General features: G+C 54.4%; 1 protein-coding gene across 1 annotated transcript in view; it reads right to left on the bottom strand.

Annotated features, from left to right (window-relative positions):
- TTBK1 (tau tubulin kinase 1) overlaps positions 1–12,063 on the bottom strand; it is a 38,651-nt gene extending 26,588 nt beyond the window's left edge. The window contains exons 1-9 of the mRNA XM_008066121.2: positions 11,956–12,063; positions 5,828–5,975; positions 5,382–5,455; positions 5,043–5,183; positions 3,758–3,862; positions 3,227–3,292; positions 2,735–2,827; positions 2,525–2,650; positions 862–1,016 (exon numbers count right to left, since the gene is read on the bottom strand). Of these exons, the coding sequence (XP_008064312.1) occupies positions 862–1,016; positions 2,525–2,650; positions 2,735–2,827; positions 3,227–3,292; positions 3,758–3,862; positions 5,043–5,183; positions 5,382–5,455; positions 5,828–5,975; positions 11,956–12,063 (1,016 nt within the window). The remainder of the gene's footprint in view (positions 1–861; positions 1,017–2,524; positions 2,651–2,734; positions 2,828–3,226; positions 3,293–3,757; positions 3,863–5,042; positions 5,184–5,381; positions 5,456–5,827; positions 5,976–11,955) is intronic.
- Between the last annotated feature and the right edge of the window lie 2,879 nt (positions 12,064–14,942).

Here is a 14,942-nt window from a genome sequence, read left to right on the forward strand (position 1 = left end):
TCGCCAAGTTGCCTGGGCTGGTCTCGAACCCGCGGGCTCAGGCAATCCACTCGCCTCGGTCTCCCAAAGTGCTGGGATACAGACTAGCACCAGAATGTGCCACCAAGGCCTGTTATGTGTCCTTCCTCATGTGTCCCCCAGAGCCCCAGCCCACTTCTTTCCTAGGCTTGCTCCTGGGGCTGGGTGGAGAGCCCCTTCTCACTCTCCCCGCTCCCTGGGCCACCTCTGTCTTGTGCCTGTCACATGGTTCTGAAATTGCTGACCCAATGATTTCAAATATCTCAGACACGGCTGAGAGCACTTTCGGGGCAGCCTCGACCTGCTGTGCTCCGGCGATCCTTCCGCCTTAGCCTTCCAAGTAGCCGGAACCACAGATGTGTCCTACCACGCCCGGCTGATTTTTGATTTGTTGTAGAGATGAGGTCTCGCCAAGTTGCCCAGGTGGGTCTCGAACCTGCGGGCTCAGGCAATCCACTCACCTCGGCCTCCCAAAGTGCTGGGATTACAGGCTGAGCCACCAAGCCTGGTGGGGCTGTTACTTTTTTCTCTGAGCCCCTACAGCGTCTGAGTACAGCCTCAGGACATGCTCATTAAATTAATATATATGAGTGGTGGGAAAGAGATAAACTGGGTGGCTCAGGTAATTTCACTTAGGGTTAACTCCTCTCCAGGGGACCCTCCACATGAGGAGGCTGCCCACTCTATGATCAGATTGACGGTGGAGAAGGGACAGAATTTCCTGAAGTTCCAGAACTCCACTGTGGAGCACCAAGACCTGAGGAGACTGCCAAGTGTGTCCAGGGAGGAAGAGGAGGAGAGCACCGGCTTCTTGGGTAAGAGCTGGCCCTTCCTGAGACTCACCCAAACATGGCTGCTGTCTGCCGGGTGTTCTGCTGGGGCGGGGTGGAGGTGCTTGTGGACAGGAGAGCATCGGTGCCTGCCTTCTCCCAATCAAAGGCCTCATTCTCAGCAATGCCCCGCTCCTTCATGCTGTTCTCAAACACCGACATGATCAACTGCAGGGGGTGGGGGTGGCGGGAGGACAGAAAGGTGACCCGGGGGCTAGCCAGGAGGAAGGGGCAGTAGCTGGGATTGCAGGGGGAAGAGAGAGACCTTCCAGGACAGGAATGGGCCTAGAAGGGCATTGGAAGGAGAAGGGCACATGGGTTTTTTAATAAAAACATGCACATGATATGCAAATCAGCATGCAAATTATCATCTGGATTAAGCCCCCACTGGCAGGACACAAGCCCTATAAGATCTGTCCCCTGATTACCTCCTCCAACCTCCTCTGCCACTGCCACCATATCAGCAGCCCTGAACCACTGGGAGTTTCCCAAACCTACAGCATAGGCTGCTGTCTCTGCACAGGCTGCATCCTATGCCGAGGTGCCTACCCACCCCCATCCTCTCCTCTCTGCAGCCTGACTCCGCTCCCCACAGCGACCCTTCTAGTCACTGGGCACAGGGCATCGATTTAATCGCTCAGACACCTATCTGCCAACTCCATGTCCCTAGTAGCTAGCACAGGGCTTAGCACAGGGGGTGCTCGCTGCTGTGTGGCCTGGGGACTCCATGAGGCTGAGCCAAGATCGGGGGACACCCCTGCCAGCAACTGGGGATCTGGGTTCAGGAGGTGGCAGACAGCTATAGACCCTCTGAGGCCCCCAGACCATTCCACTCTGGTTTGGCTCTCCCCAGAACACAGGGCAAGTGCTCTCTGCTGACAGGACTCACTTGATCAAGTACCTACTGCATACCCGACACTGTCTCTGCCCCCACTGTGCGGCTTCATGCCTGGCACACAATGGACCTCTGACATTTCCCCTGTTCTCCAACCCATGGGGTGTGGTGACAGAGGCTTGGAAAGAGCACTGGACTTGGAGTCAGAAGATGTCCCTGAGCCCAGCCCTGCTCCTAACCATGATATTGGGCCTCCGTTTCCTCATCTATGAAATGGGAACAATCTTCCATCCCACTTGGCCTCCTGTGGAGTTTTGGTACAAAGTACTTGAAAGCACTTGGCTTCATTCATTGTTAAGTGGTGACAGAGGCTTGGAAAGAGCACTGGACTTGGAGTCAGAAGATGTCCCTGAGCCCAGCCCTGCTCCTAACCATGATATTGGGCCTCCGTTTCCTCATCTATGAAATGGGAACAATCTTCCATCCCACTTGGCCTCCTGTGGAGTTTTGGTACAAAGTACTTGAAAGCACTTGGCTTCATTCATTGTTAAGCGCTGAAATAATAACATGAGGAACACTGCTTATCGTCAAAGGCTTGGTCTGAAGCTTAAATTAGTTCACGAGCAAAAAGCACTGAGAACAGTGTAGGCCCTTGCTCAATCTTAGCTGTGACCACTATTTACAAGAGCACAAATCAGTCTGGTGCAGTGAGAAGATAAGGGCAGATGGTCAGGGGCAAGCTGGCAGGGCGGTGGGGCCTCGGCAGGAGTGGGTGCTGCCGGGGGACAGTCACCCACAGAACGGTGGCCTGGGGACGCGGGGGCAGGTGGCAGGCGCCCACCTGGTAGTCGGGCTTGGTGAAGTAGTCGAGGCTGGCGATGTGGTCCAGGAAAAGGTGGAACTCTGAGGGCATGTGCTTCAGCAGCATCCGGTGCTCGTATTTCTCCTTGATCATCCCTACCTGCTCCTGGAGGTGAGAGGGCATGGGAGGTGGTGCCCAGCTGTCCCCACCCCCTCTGCCTCAGACCCGGCTGCAGCTGCGTGGGCTCACCTTGTCCTTGATCTTCCTCCAGGGCAGCTGGCCCACCGCAAACTCCACCAGCATGTAGAAGAGGGACCACAGGTCATCGTGGCGGCCCATCTCCTGGGAGGGGGGCGAGGGAAGGGAGTCACCTGTAGCGCCCAGGGCCCTCCGCAGGAGTGGGCGGCTACCCTTCTCTGAGGAGCTTCTGTCAAACCTGATGCTCCCTGAGGCCACAGCTCCATCCCCGACCCTCCAACACACACAGAATCCCACAGTCGAAACTTCTGTCTGTGTTTTCTCACAGTGGGAACAGAGAAGGTGGGGGTCAGAAGCAAAGAAAGAAGGAGAAGCCCAGGGGAACCTACAGAGGGGCCTCCTTCCAACCCAGGGTCTCTGAGGTGGCCGAGTCCAGCCCCCACCCCATTCTCTCTCCACCCTATCTCCTCCCCAGCAGCATGCTGTGCCCTTGACCTTGCCCGTGCGGCCTCCACATCCCTCAGGCCAGGCTTGGCCACTCACCCGGTTTTTGTGGGCGTTGACCGAGGCATAACGAACAGTCCCCCGAAACCCGGCCACATTCCGAGGCTGAAGAGGAGAGACCACCACTAAGAACCTCACCGGCTACCCCTGACCTTGGCCACCTCTCAACCCTGCAGCCACCCTGTCTGCCTTAACCCCGAACCCCTCTCTGGTTGGGATAGGCCTGATACACCACTGATACACCACTCCCAGGTCCCAGGACCTGCTCTCTGACCTCCCAGTCCTAAACCTTCCTCCTGACCCTAATCACTGCCCAGAGTGGGGCAGAAAGATCACAGGGTGTGGATGTCACATCCACTAAGAGCCCACGCTAAAAGAGAGAAGGGACAGGCCGAGTGTGGGCCCCAGGCTAGCCTAGGCAGCGGCTAGCACAAGGCCAAGCTAGCCTAGGCAGCTGCAAGAAAAGTTGGTGAAGGGCCTCCAGATCTGAGAGTGGGGTCAGGGGCGTCCTCCACTGTCCTCCTAGTCCCAGACGGGGAGGCCAAGTCTCCCACGCATGGCAGTACTCACGGGTCGAACGTCCCCCGTGGTGTTGGTATACTGCCGGGCCAGCCCGAAATCCAGCATGTAGCACTTCCTGTAGGTGGAGGGCAACCTGCCCATGGCGAAGTTTGACTAGGGGGAGACAGCAGCTATGAACCCCAGGGACTCCAACCCCACCTGGGCTACCTCAAGGGGTTCCAGGAAACAGCTCTGCAGCTGGCAAAGGGCCTTTAGCACCTCCTCACACACACACACTCACACACACTCACACACAAGAATGTCAACATTCACATGTGTATGGCAGGTCATGGTATCTCACCTGAGGGGCAGGTGTAATATCCTCATTTTATTTGTTTGTGTGTTGTTATTTACTTGCTTATTTATTTGGGTCAGGGTCTCTGTCACCCAGACTGGAGTGCAGTGGCATGATTCTGGCTCACTGAAGCTTCAAACTCCTGGGCTCAAGCGATCCTCGAGCTCCAGCCTCCTGAGTCGCTGGGACGACAGGCATGTGCCACCACACCCAGCTAATTAAAAAAAATTTTTTTTTGTAGAGGTGAGGACTCACTATGTTGCCTAGGCTTGTCTGGAAGTCTTGGGTTCAAGGAATACTCTTGCCTCAGTCTCCCAAAGTGCTGGGATCACAAGTGTGAGCCACCATGCCCGGCCTGCTCATTTTAGAAATGAGGCAACTAAAGATCAAAGAGCTTAGGGAGCTTCTCCGAGGTCACACAGTAAGTAATGACTCAGCAGGTTTTGAACCCAGATCTCTTTGGCTTTGAATCCTTGGGGCTCTCCAGCAGGGCAGTGTGGATTGGTGTAACTGTCCTGTTCTGAGGCAGCAGACCTGCTGGGTGCCCTTAGGCCATTCAACTAAACTTGCTGGGCCTCAGTTTCATCCCATTAAATGGGAGGCTTTCTTCCTAGCACCAAAATCCAAGATGCCACCAAATCAGCTATTTGGAAATACCAAGCCCCAGCCCCTGAGACCCCGTCCCTCATTTCCCCCATCCTTCCCCAGCCCCTTCACCTTTCTAGGTTCCAGGACTCTTCAGGTCAGGGGTGAGGGATGAGAAAGAGAAGAGAACAGAGGAGAAGCTGTGGGTGGATGAGGCCAAGGGGTGGGCAGGGGTGTGAGCTTCTGAGAGGCAGGGGAGGGGAGGAGACAGGCCCGGGATGGAGAGCAGGAGGAGCTCAGGTAGAAGAGGCTGTCCCATCCCAACCACTGTTTGTGGAGAAGTAACCAGGAGACTCAGGGAGAGAGAGGAGGATGCCATGTGCTTTGGGGGGGAGGGCGAGGGGCAGCGCTCACCGGCTTGATGTCCCGGTGCAGGAAGCCCACAGAGTGGATGGCCTCAATGGACTCCAGGATTTGCTTGCCCAGCCGCAACGTGGTGCTCAGGGTGAAGGTGCCCCGTGGCTGGCTGCGGCGCAGGTCGGCCAGGTTCCGGCCCTGGGTGGCGGTGGGGAGGGGGCAGACCCACCTCAGCCACCGTCCCAATCACCACCGCTGTGATCCTGTGCCCAGCCTCATCCCCAAGCGCTGTGCCCACTCCCCATGCCCAGGGCCACTGTCTCCCTTCCCTCCTCCCTGCCTGGAGTCACAACCCAAGCTTTTGGTGTGGGGGGAGGATGGGCCGTGGGGATTTACCTGGAGCTGCATCACTACATAATTAAACTTCTCGTTCCTGCCGCAGCCAATGAACCTGCACACGTGGTCCTTCCCTGAGGGACACAGACACGGTCTTCCAACACCTAACTCCTCCCTCACTTCCATCCCTAAGATGGGCTCCTGTGCACCCCTCACTCCTGGCCCCTCCAGCGCTGGCCCCCTGAGTGTCTCTCCCATCTCCCCCCTGTGCTTCATCTTGTCTGGACTCTGGCTCCATCACCTCCCTTAAGCCATGGACCCCTCTCACCAACCCAGCCTCTTGCTCCCTCACTCTCTTAGCTCTGGTCGCATCACCTCCCCCGGCCTCTGGCCCCAACACCTCTTCCCTCCACCATACTACATCCTTGCCACCAAGCGTCTAGTCCCAGCTCCTCTCTTAGCCCCCAGCTCCATAGTCTCTTCCATCCCCTACCCTCGGCCCACACCTTGAAGCTTTTTGAGCACGGCCACCTCCATCTTCAGGACCTGCTTGGGCTGCTGGGCTGACTCCACCTTGAGGGCCACGTTCTCCCTGGTCAGCAGGTCCATGGCCTCGTAGATCTCACCAAAGCCCCCGCCCCCGATCTTTTTCAGCTATGGAGATGGGGGAATGGGGGTGCTCAGGATGGGGCTGAACAGCTCCTCCTCCCAATCCCTGCTGGGTCACATCCTTCATTGGTAGGGACAGGGGCATCCTTGGGGGGAGGACCCCAGGTTTCCCTTCCTCGTCCCAGCCCATCAGTGCCCCCATCTCCTCTCCTAGTACCCCGAGACAGACAACTCAGTCCTTGGGTATACAACCATCTACACACACACACACACACACACACACACACGGGCAGATGTCAGAGGGGGCAGAGGAAAGGGTAAGAGAACTCACTCCATATAGACACGGAGACAAGCCTTTGTAGGATTCTAAAGAGACAATGGGCCATCCTGGGCCTTTCCTTCCCTAGGAGGACAGCAAATATTATGCTCCCCCCATTCCCTGCCTAGACTGAGCAACCCTCTGAGAAGCATCTGAAGGAGAACCAATTCCAGGACCTCCCACCCTCAGGGTGACCGAACCCCCCAGGGAAGCTGGCCCGTCCTAGGGTGGAAGTGTCCTGGAAGGCATCACCAGAGGGAGAAAGGACTGGGGGACGGGTTCAGCAAAAGGTGTTCATGGCCCATGCTCACTGCTGAAGCTCACATCACTCTCTAGAGCCCTGGTCAGATGCCCCAACCAGGGAGCTCCTCCTCTCCAGGCAGGTGGACCCTGTGGGAGCAAGGTGGGAATGAGGCTTTGGAGAAGAATGGGGCAGTCCTCCTCCTTCAGCCTCCCAGAGCAGGTGGTGAGAAGGCAGAAAGAGCTGTGATGGAGAAAGAATTGGCAGGGGAGCTGAGTACACCTGAGTTATTGGGAGGAATAAGAGTCATTTCAACTCAGAGCTCCAGGGATCTCGGAGGTGAGGGTGCTGCTGGCAGCAGTGAGGGAGCAGGGAGAAGGAGTCGAGTTCAAAGTTGGGACTCACTTGGTTTAAGAAAGATGTAGGCCAGGCTGGTGGTTCACGTCTATAATCCCAGCACTTTGGGAGGCTGAGGTGGGAGGATCGCTTGAAGCCAGGAGTTCAAAACCTGCCTGGGCAACATCGTGAAATCTCATCACTACAAAAAAAAGTTTTTTTTTTTAAATTATGTGGCATGTACCTGTAGTCTCAGCTACCTGAGAGGCTTAGACAGAAGCATCGCCTGAGCCCAGAAGGTCGGCTGTGGTGGCCATGATTGTGCCACTGCACTCCAGCCTGGGCGACAGAGTGAGACCCTGACTCAAAAAGGAAGAAGCAGGAGGAGGAGGAGGAGGAAAAGGAAAAGGAAGAGAAGATGAAGAAGGAGTGGGAAAGGAAGGGAGGAAGGAAAGAACAAAGGAAGGAAGGAAAGAGAGAGAAGAAAGAGAAAGAAAGGAAGAAAGAAAGGAAGGAAGGAAGAAAGAAAGGAAGGAAGGAAGAAAGGAAGGAAGGAAGGAAGGAAGAAAGAAAGGAAGAAAGAAAGAAAGAAAGAAAGAAAGAAAGAAAGAAAGAAAGAAAAAAGAAAGAAAGAAAAAGAAAGAAAGAAAGAAGGAAAGAGTAAGAGAGAAAGAGAAAGATGTACAGCTGATTCTCCCCTGTCAGGGAGCCTGCCTCATGGGTGGCCTGCCCTCTCTGAGCACCTTCCTGAGCCCTCACTGTGTCTTGTTAGCTGGTAACTCGCCAACCTGGCTGGCTCTGATCAGCCTGTAAACTTTGGACTCAAAGTCTCCTGCATCTCTATGCCCACCCCTTAGCATCTGTTCAGTGCTCAATGCCCAAAGATTGTTTAATGGTGGTTGACACCTGGGAATGGGGGGAGAAATAGGACAAGGCAGAGCTTGAGGACTGGGAGTCCCCAGCAAGTTACAAGTGAAATCACTCCAGAAAGAGAGGAGGAGGAAGGGATGATTTAGAAGAGAAGTGGAAGGCTGCGGGGGGACTTCAAGATTCTTGTACCCAGGAAGAAGACAGGAAAAGAGGAAGGAGGAAGAACAGTGAGAAACCAGAGTACCTTTCTCTCTGAGACAAAGCCTTAAGACAGACTCTGGAAGAATTTCAGAACCAGGAGGAGACAGACTCAGACTCAAGGGAAACAGCGGTAAGTCTTTCTCTGGGGAACTTTGAACTCTGGGGAGATGTTAATATCTTCTAGATTCATTTCTGGTTTGCTTGTGTGAGCACAGAGGAAAGGGCTGGGGGAGGGAACAGCAGCTGCACCTCTGTTCACAGATGTCATCTCAGTTAGTCCCCAAAGACTCCCAGCAACACAGCTGAGGAAGGTCATATGAGTTCCCATTTTGCACAGAAGGAAAACTGAGGCACAGTTTCCCAGGCAATCTGATGCAGAACACATGCTGGTGCAGAATCCATGATGTTATGGGCGCTGTGGACCATGTCGGCGTTAAAAGCATGAGTGCTGAGATTCAGGCCTGGATCTGCCAGGCTCCTAAATCCTTGCTGGAGATAAGGAAGGCAGGCTCAGGATAGCCGAATCAATTTAGAACACCTACTCCCCAATTTCCCAGGGAGCCCAAGGGTATTTCTCTACCACCTTCATTTCCCAACAGAGCCTGTTTCTCCTCCCTTAGTCCCCTCCTTCCCCACCCACCCCTCACCCATGGCAGAACCTCCCTAGGGAGAGGTTGGGTATCTGCACCCACCTACTCACCAACATCCCTCCTCCCTGTGCCCTAGAGCTAGGGCTGACTTACCTCTTAGGCACAGGGACCAGGTTCCTGATACCTTTAGGGGACCATTACAATCTTTTAAACATTTTATTTATTTATTATTATTTTAAAATAAATATAACAAGATGGGGCCTCATTATGTTTCCCAGGCTGATCTCAAGCTCCTGGGCTCAAGCAATCCTCCCACTTTGGCCTCCCAAAGTGCTGGGATTACAGGCATGAACCACCACACCCGGCCAAAAATGTTTTAATTTATAACCAGAAGGGGAGAAAATAACTTTTAGACCAAAAAGGAAAATCTAATATGTGATATTAATATAGTTCTCTTTATACTAATGCAGTCATCAAATGCAATTTTTAGTGCTTTCTTATAGAGGAAAGGGCCCGTGACTGTCACAATGTAGTCCTGCCCACAACCCAGTGACAGGAATATTCTCTCAATCTCCCTTTGCCAGACCCTATTTCTTTCCTCCTCCTAAATTTTTTCATGCTTGCAGAAGGAACCCCCTAAACTGGAGGAGGAAAACAGCACAAAAGGACGAGCATCAGTCCTTGGGAAGAACAAGACCTGGTTTTTTGGGCCAGCTCTGGGTGACCTGGGGTGAGTGTCTTAACCTCTTTGAGCCTCCACTCTTCCTCCTCCCAGGAAGGAGACAGGAAAACAGTAAGGAGGAATAACGGTGAGAAACCAGAGTACCTTTCTCTTTGAGACAAAACCTAAAGGTCGACTCTGGAAGAATCGCCAATCCCCCAGCGCCCACGTGCCCCTCTCCCATCCAGGCCCGAATCCCCGAGGAGGTTTGGACTACAACTCCTGGCAGGAGGAGCAGCCTGAACATAAAATAAAGAAAACCGAACTAGAAATAGTCACAAAGACTCCTTCGGCGCTATGGTCCTAATCGGATGGGCCGATTCATGTCAGACACAACCTGGCCCCGCCTAGTAGTCATGGAAACTTGGCAAATTAGGGAATCGCTGCGCCTCAGTTTCCACATCTATGAAATGAGGCATAACATAGGTTGTTGAGATAATAAGGTCATGCACAAAAGGCATTTTGCACAGTGCTTGGCAACAGTAAATGCTCAAAACAAATGCTACATTTTTATTATTACTATCAGTTGCTATTCTGATTCAGAGAAGCACCACTCAAGAAGAATAAAATATTGTTATTATTATTTATTTTTAGAGATGGAGCCTCGCTTTGTGGCCCAGGCTGGATTTGAATTCCTGGGCTCAGCCTCCAGAGTAGCGGGGACTACAGACATGTGCCACCAAGCCCAGCTTAAAATGTTATTTTGTTTGTTTGTTTTGTTTTGAGTTGGAGTCTCACTCTGTCGCCCAGACTGGAGTGCAGTGGCCGCTCCCGGCCACCGCAGCCTCGACCTGCTGGGCTCCAGGGATCCTTCCGTCTCAGCCTTCCAAGTAGCCAGAATTACAGGCATGAGCTACCACACCCGGCTGATTTTTTGATTTATTGTAGAGATGAGGTCTCACCAAGTTGCCCAGGCGGGTCTCGAACCCGTGGACTCAGGCAATCCACTCACCTCAGCCTCCCCAAGGCAGGGGATTACAGGCTGAGCCACTGAGCCTGGCTAAAATGTTATTATTTTTAAATGATAATGTTATTGTTTTTAAATGCCACACCTAGTGCCACTGACCTCCATTTCTCCTGGCCCAGCAATCTCGAGGCAGTCTGTCTTGGTTCCTGGGCTCTGCCTCCCATTTCAGTGCCATCCCTCACTGGGAATATAGACTGAAGAGAGGCATCTGGCACGTTATTCTCTCTAGTTCTCCAGGGGCGGGGCAGGGGTAAGGAGAGGTCAGCAGGCCTGGCCCAGACAGCATGCTTACTCTCGTCCCAACTACCTCTCTCCATTTCTCTCCCCACTCATCTTCCACTCTCTCCCTCTGAAAGCTCAAGAAAGTTCTAGCCTCAACTCAGTATGTGTGTGAAAGCTGCCTTTTTTTCTCACCTCTTCATTGGAAATGTCACTCCGCTTCCAATCTGCCAGAAACTAAGCTCTGGTGTTGGGGGACCCAGAGGGTCTTAAAGGAACACTCCTCACATGGCCAGACCCTTATTCCTTGAATACCGCGTTGGCTCCTTCTCCAATTTCTCTCCCTTCTCTCCCTCCAAAGAAGTCCCCCTCCGGAACATAAACAGCCCCTGCTCTCATCTCTCAGGCCCCTAGGAGTCTCCTCCTCTTCACTCCTTCCACCCCGGAAGCTCAGTTCAGAGATATCTCTGAAAATGCCCCACCATTGCCTTTCTCCCGGGCCTCTAAGGGACCTGCACTGCCGGGTGGCTGTTGCCTGGAGACCCGCCTGCACCCAGGCCTTACCTTCCTCTCCAGCCTCGCACCCCTACTGAGCCTTGTCTGCCCGCCCTCCCCGCCAAAGCACGCCGGCACGCGCACGAGCGAACACACACACACACACACACACACACACACACACACACACACACGCACGCACACAATCAGCGTAAACCTGACTTCTGTCGTTCTCCCTCCCTTCCACCTGGCTCCCCACTCCGGTGCAAACCCACTAGCTCACATACTGAGTCCCCCACCCCACACCGCCCCACATTATTCCATAATAGTAAGAGGACACCAGAGCGCTCCTCAGTGGGAAAAAAGAGAGGTGGGACGGGGGCTGATTTATCGCAGGTCCCGCTCCCCAGACATTGCCAATTCCCCAAACCCCACGTGCCCCCCTCCCATTCAGGCCCGAATCCCCCAGGAGGCTCGAACTATAACTCCCAGCAGGCGGAGCAGCCTGAGGTCCTGGGAGGGAGGAGCAAGGCACGCTGGGAGATGGAGTCTTGGCGTGTTGCACCTGCCGCAGGAACCGGTGAGGGGAGGAGGGTGGATGGAGAAGACGGAGTGCGGATGCGGTGGGAGCTGCCTGCAGGGCCTCTTTCCCCAAACCCAAGCCTTTCCGTCCTCTGCGGAAGCGGAGGGACACACTCTCGTTCACTGCCCTTCTCCAAGGTCCGGCAGAGAGAGAATCCCCTCCCCCACCGCCTCCCTCCTCCCCACCCCGGGCTCTGCAGCTCCTGCCCAGACATCCAACCAGGAGTTGTTCCAGCCTGGGCCCGACCAACGTGACCCAGCGGGAGGAGGGGGTGAGGGAGGGCGGGGTTGAAGAGAGGACACTGGGAGAAAGCGATTGTCCACATGTGTAGGCAACAGTAACGACCTGCAGGCAGTGTGCAAATAAGCTCATGGGCACCTCCCTCTTAGGGTAGGGGCGCTGAGCGCACCGGTTTTAACAAGACCTCAGGCCCTCTCCTCCCTCCCCCAGCCCCTCTCTCTGCCTGCCGGGTCGCTCACTCACCACCTTCCAGCGATCCTTGACCACGTAGTTGGCCGGCAGGATGTCGGCCTGCTCCCCTCCCCCACTCATGTTGGTTTCGTCCTTAAGGGCAGCCGCTAGGCACTGCATCCGCCAGCCGGAGGGAGGGGTGTCCTCAGGGCCTGCCCTGGGGGGGCCATCTACCTGGGGGAGTGGGGAGGGGCTGTAAGTGGGGAGGGCTGCAGACCCAGGACCATCCTGCAGAAACGGAGTAGGGGAGCTCCACTCTGCTGTCAGGCATTCCTCCTAGGCCCACCAGGAAGATGCTCAGGAGATTACAGGGGAAGCGTGGGAGAAGCATGGTGTAAATGCCCGTGGAGATAAAACTACAAACTGGAGATGTGAAAATCAGCAACAGGACACACATGCTGATGGTTAATGGAGAGGAAAGTGACCAGCCAACAGGCTGTGCAGAAAGCGTAGACTAAAGAGACATCTGCTAACTAATCTGGGGAAGACCTGCTGCCGGGGAAGGGTACACTAGACCGGGATCTGCAAGCTTGTAGGGGAGACCTGGGCCAAGAAGGACCAGTCTGAGTGACTCAATCGGTGGTTCCCAGTACCCACATCTTCCCTGTGCCCACAGAGCTGTGCACTGAGGCTCACTGAAAAGGGAAGACCTACCGAGCAAGGAGTGAGCCGTGGGAGACCCACACCAGAACGACCTGCTAATCAACCCTGGGAGACATGAGGATGGAGGAGATGAGGGGAAACACTGTGGCACCTCGGAAATAGTGCTAGGTGAGGAGGTCACAGGTGCTGAAGCCACTGATACCGCTGTGGGTTGGGGAGTGAGCCTGGGAGCAATGGAGTGGATATAGGCCATGGACTCAAGACATGGTTTCCCGGTGGCCATTCCAGAGGGACAGAGGCAGGCTGGACTGGGGAGAGCAGAGAAGAGGGAGTGACCGAGCAGAAGGTGACAGAGAGCCCCAGGCCTGGATGGGCACAGGGTGAGAGAGCCTCTGATGACACCTCTTCTGTGTCTGCTCAGGAATCAACAAGAAGGAACACAGCTCTTTGTCACAGCAGGATGGGTAGAGGTTGGTGTCAGGGAGAGTTTCCCAATTATGAGTGTTGGGAAAGACATGCACATGTTCCCCAGGGAAAGATAAGAGAGTGTGTGTGTATGTGTGTGTGTGTGTGTATGTCTGTGTGTCTATGCATGTATCCCTGTGTGTGTCTTTCTATGTCTGTCTGCCTATGTCTGTGTGCTTTTTATGTCTATGTCTGTTGTGTGTCTTTGTGTCTACAAGTCTGTGTCTGTGTGTGCTTATATGTAATTTTGTGTCTGTCATATGCGACCTGCGTATGTATAGGCAAGGTGCCAGAAGAGATGACTCTCTGAGGTCTCTGCCAGCCTAGGACAGGATTTGGAACCAAGATCTTGCCCTCTCCTCTTTCCCCTACACTTTTTACATGCACACTGCTTGCTATGCCTTCTCAATGACTCTGGAGAGTCACAGAAGAGAAAGAGGGAAATGACTTAGGCTGCGGGTTGGGGGTGAGTGGGATGTGAGAGAGGAGGACAGTGGCTAAATATGTCGACAGATGGGGTGGAAACGACATTAACCTGTCTTTGCTTGGGATGGAATAATTTCCCAGGGCCCCTGTGTCTAGACATTCTGATGCAGGGAGCAGGGTGGGATGTGAAGGTGTGGAAACAACCTTCAACAGGTCATGATGTGCCAGGAGTACATGTGGAGAAGGGATCTTCATGGGGAGGGACACTGTCCCTCTTTGACTCTTTCTCCAGATGACTAAGGTAGACTGTTGTGTCCAATTCACACAACTTCAGAATATCAGGACTCTTCCTTCTGTCTGCCAAAGTGGGATACCAGGCATCAGGATTTGGAAGGCAGTGAGGACAATGGCAGGATGAAGGGAGAGGTAGGGATGGGGTTCTGGAATAAAGGTGGAGGAGACAGGTCGAGGACAAGACTGAAAAAGCAGTTGAATTGGTTGGGAGGGGGCCTTAAGAAGCCGGACTGGATGAATGCTGTCAGGCCTTCCAGTGCTGTGACAGTGGATTCTGTAGACTGATGAGGAAAATGTGTGTCCCATTCCCATTTTCTAGATGGACAAATTGAAAGGGAACTCATGAGGTGGGAAAGGGAGAGTAGAGGCAGGAAGATGAGGGCTACTTGTCTTTCCCTAGCTACCACCCTTCCCACTGTCTGCCTCAGAGGACTGCACTCAGCTCAGACTGGATTGGGCCATGCACACAACATAGAAACTTGGCTGCCCCATTACTGCCCCCGCAGGCCCCACTGTGCGTGTGTGGAGGCATGGGTGTGTAGCGAGGCAGAGGGCTTAGGGAGGGGGTTGTATGAGTGTGTCTGTCAGAGTCTGCATGTTTGAGAGCGGGCGACAATAATGGAGGAAGGTGTAGGGGGTGCATCTCTAAGGGGTTGGGAGCCCAACCTGGTGTGTGAGTTTAAGAGTTGATGTGTAACTATGCAAGGTGTAAGCCAGGTGTGTGTGGGAATCCGGGAGCCCAGGTAAGGAGAGGTGCAGGAGACCAGTGAGGGGTGATGAGAACGGGTGAGAGAGGAATGGAAGGCGGCAGAGAGGAATGAAGGGGATGAGGGGTGACAGGATCAGAGGAGGGGGATGGGCAAGAGACAGACAGATGAGAGAGAAGCATGGCAGGTGAGGAGGTGGCAGGACCAGAGAGGAGTCTCCAGCACAGTTGAAGGGCTGAGGAAGTAGGTAAGGAGGCTACTGGGGGGAATGGAGGGACTGAGGACAACGGAGAGAGGTTACCGAGACAGCCGAAAGACTTGTCAGCGGTGACAGGAGCGTCAGGGGTGAAGCCGTGGGGACAGGGGACAGAGGTGAGCAGGGAGGAGCAAAATCCCTGGAGGACAGCGGGAGAGGGTGCATATGTGTGCTGGGGGCAGGGAGCGGCTCCAGGCCTCGCTGCGGCCCAGGCCGTGTAGGCCAGCGTCCCGGCCGGGCGAGCAGCG

Source organism: Carlito syrichta, unplaced genomic scaffold (genome assembly GCF_000164805.1).
Source record: "Carlito syrichta isolate Samal-C Ts95f unplaced genomic scaffold, Tarsius_syrichta-2.0.1 Scaffold308847, whole genome shotgun sequence".
In the NCBI taxonomy this organism is placed as follows: domain Eukaryota; kingdom Metazoa; phylum Chordata; class Mammalia; order Primates; family Tarsiidae; genus Carlito; species Carlito syrichta.